General features: G+C 41.3%; 1 protein-coding gene across 1 annotated transcript in view; it reads right to left on the bottom strand.

Annotated features, from left to right (window-relative positions):
• LOC109224145 (serine/threonine-protein kinase AtPK2/AtPK19-like) overlaps positions 1–11,543 on the bottom strand; it is a 17,575-nt gene extending 6,032 nt beyond the window's left edge. Inside the window, exons 1-3 of the mRNA XM_019388733.1 lie at positions 11,346–11,543; positions 11,070–11,152; positions 10,871–10,986 (exon numbers count right to left, since the gene is read on the bottom strand). Coding sequence (XP_019244278.1) covers positions 10,871–10,986; positions 11,070–11,152; positions 11,346–11,543 — 397 coding nt within the window. The remainder of the gene's footprint in view (positions 1–10,870; positions 10,987–11,069; positions 11,153–11,345) is intronic.

Here is a 13,384-nt window from a genome sequence, read left to right as displayed (position 1 = left end):
CTCAAATCGGGAGATAAAGAGTATTCTGTCCAAAACGGTGAATGCTAATAGGACCGATTTGTCGAAGAAATTGGATGATGCTCTTTGGGCTTATCGGAAGGCTTACAAGACTCCAATTGGTATGTCTCTGTATCGGTTGGTGTTTGGTAAAGCTTGCCATCTTCCAGTGGAACTTGAGCACAAGGCTATGTGGGCATTGAGGAAGTTGAACTTGGAATGGGATGTTGCAGCAAATCTCCGAGTGGAGCAATTGAATGAGCTTGATGAGTTTAGATTTCATGCTTACTCCAGCTCGTCTTTGTACAAGGACAAGATGAAGTACCTCCATGACAAGTATGCTCAGGGTAAAGAATTCAAGGTGGGTGACATGGTTCTTCTTTTCAACTCCCGGTTGAGGTTATTCCCGGGAAAGCTCAAGTCTAGGTGGAGTGGTCCATTTGAAGTTGTTGGGGTGACCCCATTTGGTGCTATTGATCTCAAGAACAAAAATGGTGAAGCTTTCCGAGTCAATGGGCATCGTGTGAAGCATTACTTGGGGAAGATTGATGACAGCCACGTGGTGGCACTCCTTCATTTGAAGTGATATTGTGGTAAAATGCGTCGTGTCGCGACGTTAAATCAGGCGCTTCTTGGGAGGCAACCCATGTCTTTTTCTTTCTTTTTATTTTTCCGTTGTAGATTAGGATTTTTCAACTCATGATTTGTGAGATGTTGCAGGGTTGATGTTGGACCAGTGCAGGGCAAAAGTAGCAAAAATTTTAAGGTCTCTGAAGTTTGCCTACGCGGCCGCGCACCAAAACAGTGCGGTCCGCGTAGGCTGGTGAAATGGGAGCTGAGTCTCTGAAGTTTGCTGCGCGGTCCGCGCGACATTTTTGTGCGGTCTACGCGGGAGAAGCCCAAATTACATACTCTCTGAAGTTTCCCACGCGGTCGCGCACCAAAACAGTGCGGTCCGCGTGGGTTGTTCAGGCAATTAAGGAAGCTGGAAATCCAGCGCGGTCCGCGGCCATTTCTCCACGGCCGCGCTGGTGGGTAAGTAATGGGTCCCACAGTGTTTTCTATAAATAGAGACCTAGGCTTCATTTTAACCTTTTCGCCAATTTTCTACCTGAGCTCTAAATTTTCACTGTGCATCAAAAGAACTTGCTTCAAGTAGTTGAAACTTTCACAACCCCTGGTAACATTCCTCACTAATCTCATTCATAGTTTAATCTTTTTATTTTTATTTGCTTTCTATTAGTATAACTTCTTATTTTCTTCTTTCTCTCTTAGTTTTTCTTGTTAGGGTAGATTTTGTGTGTTTATGTGAAACAATGGGCATGAATTCTTGATTAGTAACTGAGTAGGGACAATTAGGACCCATAATTTGAGCAAAAAAAAAATTAGACTTAAATGAAAATCCCCATGCTCAGTTCATTGTCTGCCCTACGCGGCCGCGCGTCCTTTCTGCGCGGTCCGCGCCAGCCTAGCGCGGCCGCGGTCCAAAACAGTGCGGACCGCATTGGTGAGATTCAGAGAGGGGCCTCTGGAACATCTTAAGCGCGGTCCGCGCTCTAGTTTACGCGGTCCGCGCTACCCAGCGCGTCCGCGTGGCACTTTTGCGCGGTCCGCGCCCCTTCTATTCTGCAACCCTGTTTCTAAACCATGCTTACAACTGTACCATCCAATTCACTGCATATGCTTCAACTAACAATGTTAGACTTTTCTTTGCAGATCATGGTTAAGCAACAAGGAGGAAAAGAACAACAACCCGGGAGGGGTGGTTCCTCCCGAGGTGGAAAAGGAAAGCGGGTTGTTAAACTCACTCCCCAGACTCGGGAGAATATAAAAAAGACCCGCAAGATAATACGGGAAGCTGATAGAGCTGCCTCCCACTCTTCGGGGAGTGAGTATGAACCATCCCGGAGTATTACTTCTGAATCTTCTCCGACTCACATGTCTCTCTCGCTCCAATTGCATGACTCTCCTTCAACTTCACCTACCTCCAAGGGACCAGCTGATAAAAACCTCAAAAGATTGGTGAATGTAGTTTTGGATTCGTCTGATGAGTCCGAAGATAGAAGTGAGGCATAATACTCCACCTGCCCCACAACTTCATTGTCTGGGGAGAGTGTAGGATATGGTGAGGGGGGCGAGCCCCAAGTTGGTGGTGTTGATAGAACAAGAAAACCGGAAGCATGGGCTGATAGATTTGTAAGTGAAATAGCCTTCCACAGATTTCGAGAGTGGTGGCCCAAAAGAAAATTGATTCCGGAGAGGCAATTTATTGACTCTGATCTTCTTCCTCTAAACCCACATGTGCAAGCACTAGAGAGGGTTGGGGGTTCTTCAAGGAACGTTGCATAGTCGCAAATGAACATATGGTGAAAGAATTTTACTGCAATGTTTATCATGTAGTGAAAGACTCAAAGGCGACACAAGTGAGGGACAAAGTGGTGATGTTTGATGGGAAGTCTCTGAATGAGTTTTTGGGGTTCAACGAAGAGGACGAAACCCAATACTTAGAAAAGCTGGCAATGAAAGAAGAGGTTCGCCCATAGTTGGCCCAGCACTTGGCAGCCCCGGGCACTGTCCCACTTTGGTTGAGAGCAGGGGAGAAGATTCTGAGAAACACGTTCAGTTTTGAAGCAAAGGGTTGGTTGACCTTCGTGTGTAGTAGGCTTGACCCCTCCACTCATGATCAGACAGTTCCTATTCCCCGTGCAGTGTTAGTGGCTTCTATTATGGCTGGTTTTCCTCTGAATGTGGGCAACATCATGTCAAGGGTGATTTCTACGGTCGGGCAGGAGACCAACACAAACTACCCCTTCCCGAACACTCTTTACCTGTACTTTAGAGAATTGAAGGTGAAGAAGAAGAGGTTTGATGTCCAGGTAGATCCAGTGGCCCCCTACTCATGGTACAGTTAGTTAGGTCCCGACAACCCAAAGAGGTCCAAAAAGCCTCAAGCATCCACTTCCACCGCACCTGGCCAGTCTGAGGAGCCAGCGGTTATTGAGCAGTCCACTGAGCCTTCCACCATCCCTGCTACCAGTGAGACATTGCCCCAGGGCCCTTCTACTATTGCTGGGTTATCTACTGCAGCAGACCCGGATGTCCCTTCATCGAAGACTCACCGGTTCACTGCCCACCAGCTTGCTCAATCTCTAGCCAGATTGAACAACTGGATGTCAGCTGCGACATCCAAGTTGTCAAACTTGGCCACTGTAGTTCAGGCACAGTCAGCCCCTTCCACAGTTGAGATCCCTCCTTCTATTGAGGAGACACTAAAGAAGATCCTGGCCAACCAGGAAAAGATGATGGAGACACAGAATGCCTTGGCTAAGGCAGTTGGGGCACACGGCACAACATTGGGCAAACTAGCTAGGGAGCACAGGATTGAGGAAGCAGAAGGCTTCCAAGGAGTCAGTGATGAAGTTGAGGGAGGATGTGGATAAGCTTTTGGCGGATCAGATGCCACTTGACTTACTCATCGGGGAGCCAACTGTAGATCCAACAGTAGTTCAGCCACAGCAAGACGAGACTCCCAGGCCGAGGAAGAAGAGGAAACTCCCTAGCACTGAGGGAGTTGTGATAGAGGTGGCCCAGGTTCATGAGGGTACATCCAGTGTTCCACCGGTGGTTCAGCCTGTCCTTGATCCAGCTCATGTCCCAGCAGCAGCAGGTCGGAGACCAGTCTGAGGTCCCGGCTACTACAGAGGATCCAGGGACGACAGGAGACCCCACGCATGTGGACTAGGCTTGAGGGGCCTTTCTATATCCTTTTACTCTATTTTTGAGCTTATTTTGGTAGTTGGCATTGGGGACAATGCCAGCTTTTATTCGTGGGGGTGCGCCCTACCATTTTGATTCTGATACACTGGATGACTGTATATATTTATTTCATTTCTAGTCTATGTTTTGGATTGTCTTGGATTTTTAAATAGTTGGCCTGTATATAACTTTTAACTTTGGCTACTTTTAGACTCTTATGTATATATTCATCCCGTTGTATATTCTACTCTCCATTGTACATATTCATTTGGTTTTTCTATTTTCGTTCAAATTTTTCGTTTTCAGCCTAGTAGTGAGGCTCGTAGCCTTTTGTTTCGGTTTTAGTGTTTTCAATAAGCCCTTGGTTTTCTTAATGCCACGGTTCTTTCCAAGGGTAGTGTGTTGTGCGAACCGGGTGGCTCTTCCCAATGATAGATGGCATGACAACCTTCTTAAGGGTTTGAGTCCGTTTTCGATTTTTCTTCTTTTGATTTTCAATATTTTGTAGTTAAGAGGACCTCAGGCAAGCTTCACTTGGGCCTAACATATTTGCCTTTGATCCCATAGTCAAAGACATAATGTTGTGTTTAGGATGGTGAAAATTGTGGCCTTGAGACTCTTGTGTTGACTAAACAATCATCATATGGTCGTGTGGGGCCATTGCGCGCTTGAATTGGAACTAAGGTCATTGTGGGCTCTCAACTCGATGTCTTTAGCAATCCCTGAGTGTGTGTGGTGAGAATTCGAATTGTGAGTCTAAGCTCCAAGCCGATGGTCTAGAACTTGCCCTGAATGTTTGTTGAGGCGAAATCATAGGTGAAACTTGACTTGAGAAGTGAATATAGGCCCTCCTTGATCCAAACTTCCAAATTTGAACAATTTCCATGACCTACCAATGAAATGATCCCTAGTTCAACCCTTTTGAGCCTTAAACCTTCTTCTTTCATGAACCAAAGCTACAAGCCTATACCCATTCTCAATGAGACCCTCTCTTGGCACCCAAATCTTCCCTTGAGCAATCTAAGTTTGGGGGGTTGAGACAAGAAAGGCATCAATGTGGTAAAGAGGCACAAAAGCAAAAGAAAAGGGAGGCAATGAAAAAGAGAAAAAGACAAAAAGAAATACAAAAGTGAATAAGAACCGAAAAAGGGGATTCAAAGAAAACAAAGTGAAAAAGGTTGTGTAAAAGTAGAAAAAGGAGAAAGGCTTGAATTGCAAAAGAAAGAGTGACAATGTGTCTCTCTAACCCCTTGAAAGAAGTGAAATACTCAAATGAGTCAAAAAGTATGCCAAAATGAATCAAAAGAAGTGCTAAAGGGAAGATTGAACCTAAATGAACAAAAACATGTCCTACCTTTATCCAAAAGCCTTCACAATGACTCCTCAAAATCCCTATATGATCTTGAGTTGAGGGAAGCTTACATTAGTGAATACTTACATATGGGGCAAGCATATGGTACCTAAAGATGGACTTATGACCTTCTTTGTGAGAGAAATGAGTGAAAAATCCATCAACCTCGGGTTGTCTGTCATTACTCTAAAAGGTGAGGTTCGCTTAGGGAGAGTTGAGGATGTGTGAGTTTGGGCTCCACAATGACCAAGGTATTTGAGAAAAGCGCCTTGATGAAATGAGTCAACCCTTGATGCTCTTGTGTCACATTTGATCCATAGTTCTTAAAAGTTTAAAAATGTGTTAATGATACATTCGTATTGAGGGCAATTGTTAGTCCCAATTGATGCGTGATGAGGCGTCCTTAGCATAAGCTGGAATTACTTAGATGTTTCCTTTTGAGGGTTGGGTCTTATCTTATTTGCTTGAGGACAAGCAAAGGTTTAAGTTTGGGGGAGTTGATAACTGTGATTTTAATACGTTTTATGCCCATACTTGCCTATGCTTTATGTATGAATTGTCATAAAATAGACCCTGAATGCTTACAAAGTGCGCTTGATTGCAGGTTTGAGCGACAAGATGACAAAAGTCAAAAATCGGCTCGAAACGGAGTGAAACCTGCTCAAGTGTCAAAAATCATTGAAGGGGGGACAAAAGGACCTAGCGCGGACCGCACTGATTTGCTGCGCGGCCGCGCTAAGAGATTCAGAGAGTATACATTTCAAGGGTTTCCATGCGCGGTCCCCGCTCCTTTCTACGCGGTCAGCGCTGGTGTCCATGCGGTCGCGCTTCATTGTTGTGCGGTCCGCGCCCATTAGCCTGCGCGGCCGCGCTACCTCTTTGTGCGGTCCGCGTCCCCAGCTTCAGAAGTGAGTGATCGAAGGCCAAGACCCCTACGCGGCCGCACTGCATTTCTGCGCGGTCCGCGCCAGCCCCGCAGGGGAATTTTTGTTCAGTTTTTCTAGCCTAGTATAAATAGAATATTTTATTATTTCTAGGTTAAGTTTTAGATATCAGATAGCAGCAGCACTCGTGAGACTCAAGTTTTAGCCTATTTTGGGCATTTTCATCTTGGTTTATCGTGGATTCTTGTAGATTAACATCCTAGTTAATTAATATGTTGATTTTATCTACTACTTCTTCAATTTCTGTTGCTATTATGTCTAGCTAAACCCATTAGCTAGGGTTGTGGCTCAACCCTAGTGTGGGTGATTAATGGGTGTGATTGTTTAATGCTTGAATGATGTTGGGTGTTTGCTATTTGGGTTAATTTTATGATTTAACTAGGATTTGGTGGTTGCAAACACTAAGTCTAGCTTAGTGGGTCTTGACTCTTCTAGAGAAAGAGTGTCTATGACTCCAGGGATGGACCCATGAGAATGGTAGTCCCAATTAACGGGTTAAACCTCGAGAGAGTAATTACCCAACTTGAACCCTAAGTTGCTTGGGCTTGTTGGCCTACCCAATTGGTCTCGAGAGAGTCAATTGGGCAAAATCACTCTTTCTACCGAGAGGTGTGAGAGTGAGTGCAATCGTGCAACGGTTATAGCATAAGCCCTATAATCATCATTCTTGTATTAGGAATCTCTACCCGTTAGTTGACCACCTAGGTAAATGCCACGACCCTAGTGTCTTTCTCTATCTTGCATACAACCTAGAATTAATATCTTAGCATAAATTAGTTATAATTAGTAGTTGTTAAATTGTAGTTGATAATCATAAAAACCCAAAAATGATAGAAGATCAATTAGAAGCAAACACGCATTTCTAGGCTAAGCAAATATCCAACTCCCTTTCTAGCTCCCTGTGGATATTGACCCCGATACCACTATTGGGTAAAAGTATTAGCGCCCATTATTCCTAAGGTCGAGTCCGCTGCGCGATTCACCCTACCTTTCCAATAACCCGCCCCAGCCTAAAATTAATCCTGGCCGTTGATCTCAGAAGATCAACGGTCCAGGATCGACCATCCTTTTTTAATTATACTAATCCTAGACCCTACCCTCATTTCCCCCCAACCCGCCGCCTCTAGATCCCTTCTCTCTCTCACCCCCTTCTAACCCTATCCCGTCGCAACAAATCTCCCTTGATTCATGGGGTCTTCCTTCGGTTTCATGCCTTATCCGGCCTCATCTCTCTACTGGTCTTATGATTTTCATGTTGCTTGATATGAATCTCAAAGACTCGAACAAAATCTGGTTCAAAGTCTCTCTTTTCTCGACTATTCCGTCTATGTTCACTCCGAAATCTATAAGCACGAATGTTTTGGTATTTTTATGGTTCCAAATCTCTGGTTCAAACCAGATTTGATTCGCTTCAGTCTATTTTCATGAACCTAGCTATTTCTGGTTGAGTCCGTTTAGATCTCTTTAGATCTGGAGCGATTTTGTTTTTGTTTGGTATTTTTCCCTTAAAATTTTCTGCTTTTACTATTATTGTTGACCGATTTCATTTACCCTAAAAGCTAGGGTTTTGGTTCTAATGCATTTCTATAAAAAAAATGTTTTAAATATTTAAGTGGTTTCATCTCTAATTTTTATTTACTTTTTTGAATGATTTTTTACTTAATTTAATTAAGCTCCATATATCTGCCTTTGTAGTTCCTAGGGTTTCGATTATTTGGCCATTTATTCTACTTTTCTTGCCCGTTTACCTTAGCTCTGTCAATTAAAGTGTTAATTGATTTACTTGCCTAAATTAGGGTTTGAATTTAGTACCCGTATTTCCTTATTAAGTTCTTACTTGTTCTTACCTTATTTGTGTACCCATACTACTGGCTGATTTTGTGTTACTGACTCCTAATTGATTTTGGAATTAGTTATTACTTTATTTAACCTCATTCTTAGTTACTAATTGATTCCGTGTGAGATCTTCCTTAAATTAAGTGGTAATTACTTATTCTATCCTATTAATTGATTCATGACTGACCTTAATTGATTGATTAATTAATTTTTATACCTTATTTGTGTGTAATTGATTTTTATACCATATTTGTTTTACTCTATTGCATGCTATAAAAGCCTTTCCCTTGTCCTGATTTTACACGCGAAGACACTTACACGCTTTACAACTTCTTCACTGAACAACCTTATAACTTTCAAACTCTCTGTTCTCAAAAACTTAAGCTCTCTCTTTCTATCGTTCTGATTCTGCACTGTTTGGCCGGCTGAAAGCCAAGGCTAGATTCTCTGGATTCAAATTGCTATTGCATTCCTGTTTGCTTTCTTCTCAACTGGTGTCCCTTAACTCCTAGTATCTCATTCTGTTCTATATGCTTTATTCAATTAGTCTATTTCAAATTGCAGCATGATTCTGTTTGCTATGTGACTGCCTGATTCCACTTAATGATGCTGTTAAGCTAAGCTATCTTCAATACTATAAAACTCTTCCTAATTCAGTTCCTGTTATGAACTTTGCTAGAAACATGTGATCAATGTGTGGCTAATTCATGTGTCATGTTTGTTTACTAATTGTTTATGTTCTTAATCCATGGTTGTTTAATATTAACATCTAGCCTAATCAAAACTGCAAACTTGTTCGAACTATATGCTGAACATGAATTTTGTTTGTTCCTTGGTGCAGTTCTGTTGCTATTCTGTATGTACTGGTTTCTAAGCATGTCCCCCCTTACCCTCTATGTACTGGTTTTCAAACTTCTACTCTTAGTTATTTAGGTTCCTACCACCCCCAATGTGAGCACTGCCTAGGGTCCTTGAGACTCCTCCGAACTCTGACACAGTGGGGCTGGTCTTCCAATCTTTTATGAACTGTTTCTTTAAGTGTGGTCCTGGTGTGAGCATTGCCCGGGGTCCCTGAGGCCCTTGGAAACTTTGACACACTAGGAACCTAATCCTATGTGCCATGGATGGATCCTCCTTTATGCTTCAAAGTTGCTATGTTTGAAGGCCTGGTTCCCAGGTTTTTGGGCCTGCTAAGGCTCCCTATAGTGTAATGGATACTGTTATGTAATTTATTCATTCTGGGCTGTAATAATCTCTGTAATAAATAGATTTGAGGCTTATTAGTAAAATCGGGAGGGGGGGGGGGATTTCTTATATCTTTAAACTTGGGTAGAAATCCTGCCTATAGGTTTATTATGTTGATTGAATGCTATTACTTGTTTAGGGATCTTGCCTATAGGATTTTCCAATTGTTTTGTTCTGTATTTTACTCGCATACTAGAAATCCTATTTATAGACCCCCTGCATTAGAAATCCTGTCAATAGGATCCGTGCACATTTTATAACATACATGCATTAGTGACCATGTCTATAGGATTCTATCTGTTTGAATAATAACTTTCCTGGCAAGTTGCTTAAAATTCTGCCCACGTACGATTAATAGATATCATGCATATAGGAAATAAAAAATTAATTTCAACTTAGAAATCATGCCTATAGGAGATAAAATCAGTTTCAACTTAGATACCATGCCTATAAGAATAAAAGGGATCAGTTTCAAAACCTAGAAATCATGCTTACAGGATTTTTAAAAATAATAGATATCATGCCTATAGGGGTTTAAATATATTCAGCAATTAGAAAGCATGCCTATAGGATTTAAAAGAAATGAAACTGTCTTTATGAGTTAAAATCAGTGTTACACTTCGAAATCATGCCTATAGGTCTGTCATTAACAAACTCGTAGAAATCATGCCTATAGGATCCTGTTAATCTATTCTGAATTCAAGAGCTCTTATAAATCACTTAGGCAATGTGTCCACAGGACTCGCTATTGATTCTAGGTTTAAAAACTCTGATATCTTACTGCCTGAAAACGCCCAGATTCAAAGCTTCATAAAATCAGTAGGCAAACCAATAGGTCCCGATGCTCGCCTTAATAAACTGTTTCTTTATATTCTATTCTGCTTATCTAGATATCCTACCTATAGGATCCTAAATTAACGAAATCTGCTGATTGAATTGCGTGCATTTGTTGTCTACTTGTGGAGGTCAATGTGAGCCCCCTATTTGTTCTTTACATGAAGTCCTATCTGAATTTTGTTTGTCGCCTAGCTTTTTTCATTTTAAGCAACATAGGTCAGTCTAGAACCACCTTGAATAGAGGTCCTAATACCTCCAGGACCATAGGTAAGGGATGGGTAGTACACGCACAAGGCGCGAGTTAGAAGCTATTAGAGCGCTTAAGTAAGAACTTGAAGATAGTAATTGGATAGTAAAGGAAATGATAGCCCATGCGCTAATGCTATGAGTAAAACCCCGACTTGAGGGAGTTGCAAAGCATTGCTTGGAATGATCCTATAGGCTAAAAAACTTAGGACCACCCCCTATACTCCTGTGTAAAAATAAGTTGTGTATTGTATCTGTCCAAATTGCTTTCTTCCCTTTGAAGACTAATTCTCTTAATTTAAGTTCGGTCGGGACCCACCATTGTGGACATCAAGGGGTACCTAATACCTTCCCCTCAAGGTAATTTCGAGCCTTTACCCGATCTCTGGTGATGTAAACTGGTTATATGAGTTAATTGCTCTAGGTGCCCTAACGCATCTTAATCCGTTAGGTGGCGACTCTTTCAAATCCAATTCCCTACCCTCACGGAAAGGAGTTATCCCAGAAAATATCGAAACCCGATTTCGCGAGAAAAACGGGGCGCGACAATAAGTATAAGAACAAGGATAGCAAGTTGAAGATAGTAGTATTATATGCCAAGAAAGTAAGGCAATGGCAATGTGAGAGAGAAACGAAAGGAGTTGTCAATATATATGACCATCCACATCCGGTAAAAATTTTTCGATTTGGGATCCCTGTGCATTTATGACATTTGCAGGGAGGTGAGGCACAACTGGTATAATTTCTGCTGCATATATTCGTGCCAGATCCGCTCTGAGAAAGACAAAAGGACTTAAACAAATATCTCCATGACCGACAAAGTATAGAAAATGGGTACAGGTCCACAACAAATCTACCTGAAAAGGCCTTGATGGTAAAGCTGAAAAAAGAGTTGCCCACCATTGATGAAGTCAAACCCAAGGTAAAGTCTATATTTTGTCTATAGGTCAAACACATGAAAAATTTAGCAACTCATTATCTAAAAGAGCTACATAATATGATTGAAATTCAGTTCATACAAGCACTAAAGAATGCTGAGAATTATCCTTTTGCAAGCAAAAGTTCAATACAAATATTTCTATATGGTTGTTCAGTGATTGAACAACTATTAAATGAGAAAGTATAGATATTACCTGGAATGAGTATCTGAGCTGGAAAACAAATGGGTGATCAATCTTTGTCAAGATATCTCTCTCATCTTTCATATATTCAGCATAGTTCTTCTCCATAATCTTATCATTCCTCATGATCTTAATTGCATCAATTTCTGATGTTCCCTTCCTATTCACCTGATACACTTTCCCAAATGCACCCTGCCCAACTACTTTCATGACTTCAAAATCTTCCAGGTGTTAAGTTAAATTCCAAGGTTTCAATGATGAAAATGTTCAATTACCCTATTTCGCAGGAATCATCAAAGGAAAGAAAATCAATGAGAAGCTATCTAAAGTTGTGATTGCTATATCAATGGACCTGAAGAAGGAATCAAAAGCCTACAGATCTACTCGACCTCAATCAAGGAAATCGATTACCAATCAAGGAGTTATTACCAGCAAATATTCAGTATCCTTAATTAAAGCTCAGTCAAAGGCTTGATTGTCTCGTAAATGAAAGTTGTGACAAGGAAAGTCACGATCGAATCCGGCCCTTCCCAAAAGCAGGATTCGAAGAGGCACCCCTTGAGTCAAATCCTTTTAAAGATCTCGTGCCTCTTTTTCTGGTCAAGACTCAATGGCTCTTTTCCTCTCCTATAAGAAGGCTGCTAAGATTGCGCAACTACAAACATTGTTTTCTAAGTCTCTCTACTTCTTAGCTTAAACACTGTAATCTTGAGTTTATCAGTGTCTCAAAAGATAGGAAGAGTTAGAACACAAAAGAGAGTTGTATCATTATTATAGATTCACCGTTGATGTACTTAGTTAGTGGTGAACGAATCAAAACCATCCTTGTTGTAATATTCTCAAGATCTAAAGGGAACCCTTGTGACCCAAGAAAAACTGGATGTAAGTACCACACCGGTACCGAACCAGTATAACATTGTTGTGTGTCATTCTCTTTCTATTTACTGTTATTTTACATTCTGCTCTCGATCTAGTCAACTAAAATCATCGTTAGTCGACTAATTTTTAATAGACCACATTTCACCCCCCCCCCCCCATGTCTTGTACTTTCAATTGGTATTAGAGCAAGGCTCACAAACTTTGCTTAACAGCTAGTGAGGAAAAGATCATGGGATCAAAGACCGTCGTTGGTGCACTATTTCAAGAGGGAACCTCTCAAGTTCAACCACCATACTTCAGTGGATAACACTTCTCTCATTGGAAAGTGCGTATGGAAACATACACCATGCCTTATGACATCAAAGTCTGGCAAGTGATCAAAAAGGAAAATCTTCCAATTCCCCCAAAGAAAGATGAAAATGGTCAAGTAATAGTATCCACTTGACTTAGATGACTACACTGATGAGCAAGCTGTTGTCATAAATGTGAATGCCAAAGCAAAAAATTTGATGTACAATGGTATCAGTGGCGAAGAATATGAAAAGATCTCAAGTTGTGAAACTACTAAGGAGATGTGGGACAAATTGGAAGTCACATATGAAGGAACCAATAAGGTAAAAGAAACGAGGATAAATCTATTGGTTCGTGAGTATGAGCTATTTCAAATAAAGGACGGAGAATCTGCTGAAGAAATTTTCTCCATGTTCAGCAAAATTCTTGGAGATCTAAAATCCTTTGGTAGAACAATAAAAAGCAGAGAACAAGACAGAAAAATTCTCAGAAGTCTACCTATGATTTGGTAGCCAAAGGTCATCGCACTCGAATGTCAGGATCTTCATAAAATGTCCTATGATGAACATAGAGGTGATCTAATAGCGTTTGAGAAAACTTACTTGGATTGACATATTCAACAAGAAAAGAAGAAAACAGTCGCCTTCAAAGCAACTGTGGATGAACCAGAAGATGAAGAGGAAAATGAAGGAGGAGAACAGGATGAAAATATAGCCATGCTTTCTCAAGTTGTAACTAGCATGATGAAGAAAAACAGAAATAGCAGAAGAGGTAAACCAAACTTCAGAAAGGGAAGGATAAACAATGAAAATGATGGAAGATGCTACGAATTTGGTAAACATGGACACATTCAAGCTGACTGTCAAGAACTAAAGAAGAAG

Source organism: Nicotiana attenuata, chromosome 3 (genome assembly GCF_001879085.1).
Source record: "Nicotiana attenuata strain UT chromosome 3, NIATTr2, whole genome shotgun sequence".
Taxonomy (NCBI): Eukaryota; Viridiplantae; Streptophyta; class Magnoliopsida; order Solanales; family Solanaceae; genus Nicotiana; species Nicotiana attenuata.
The sequence above is the reverse complement of the archived record's forward strand: the minus strand, read 5'-3'. Positions and strand labels throughout refer to the sequence as shown.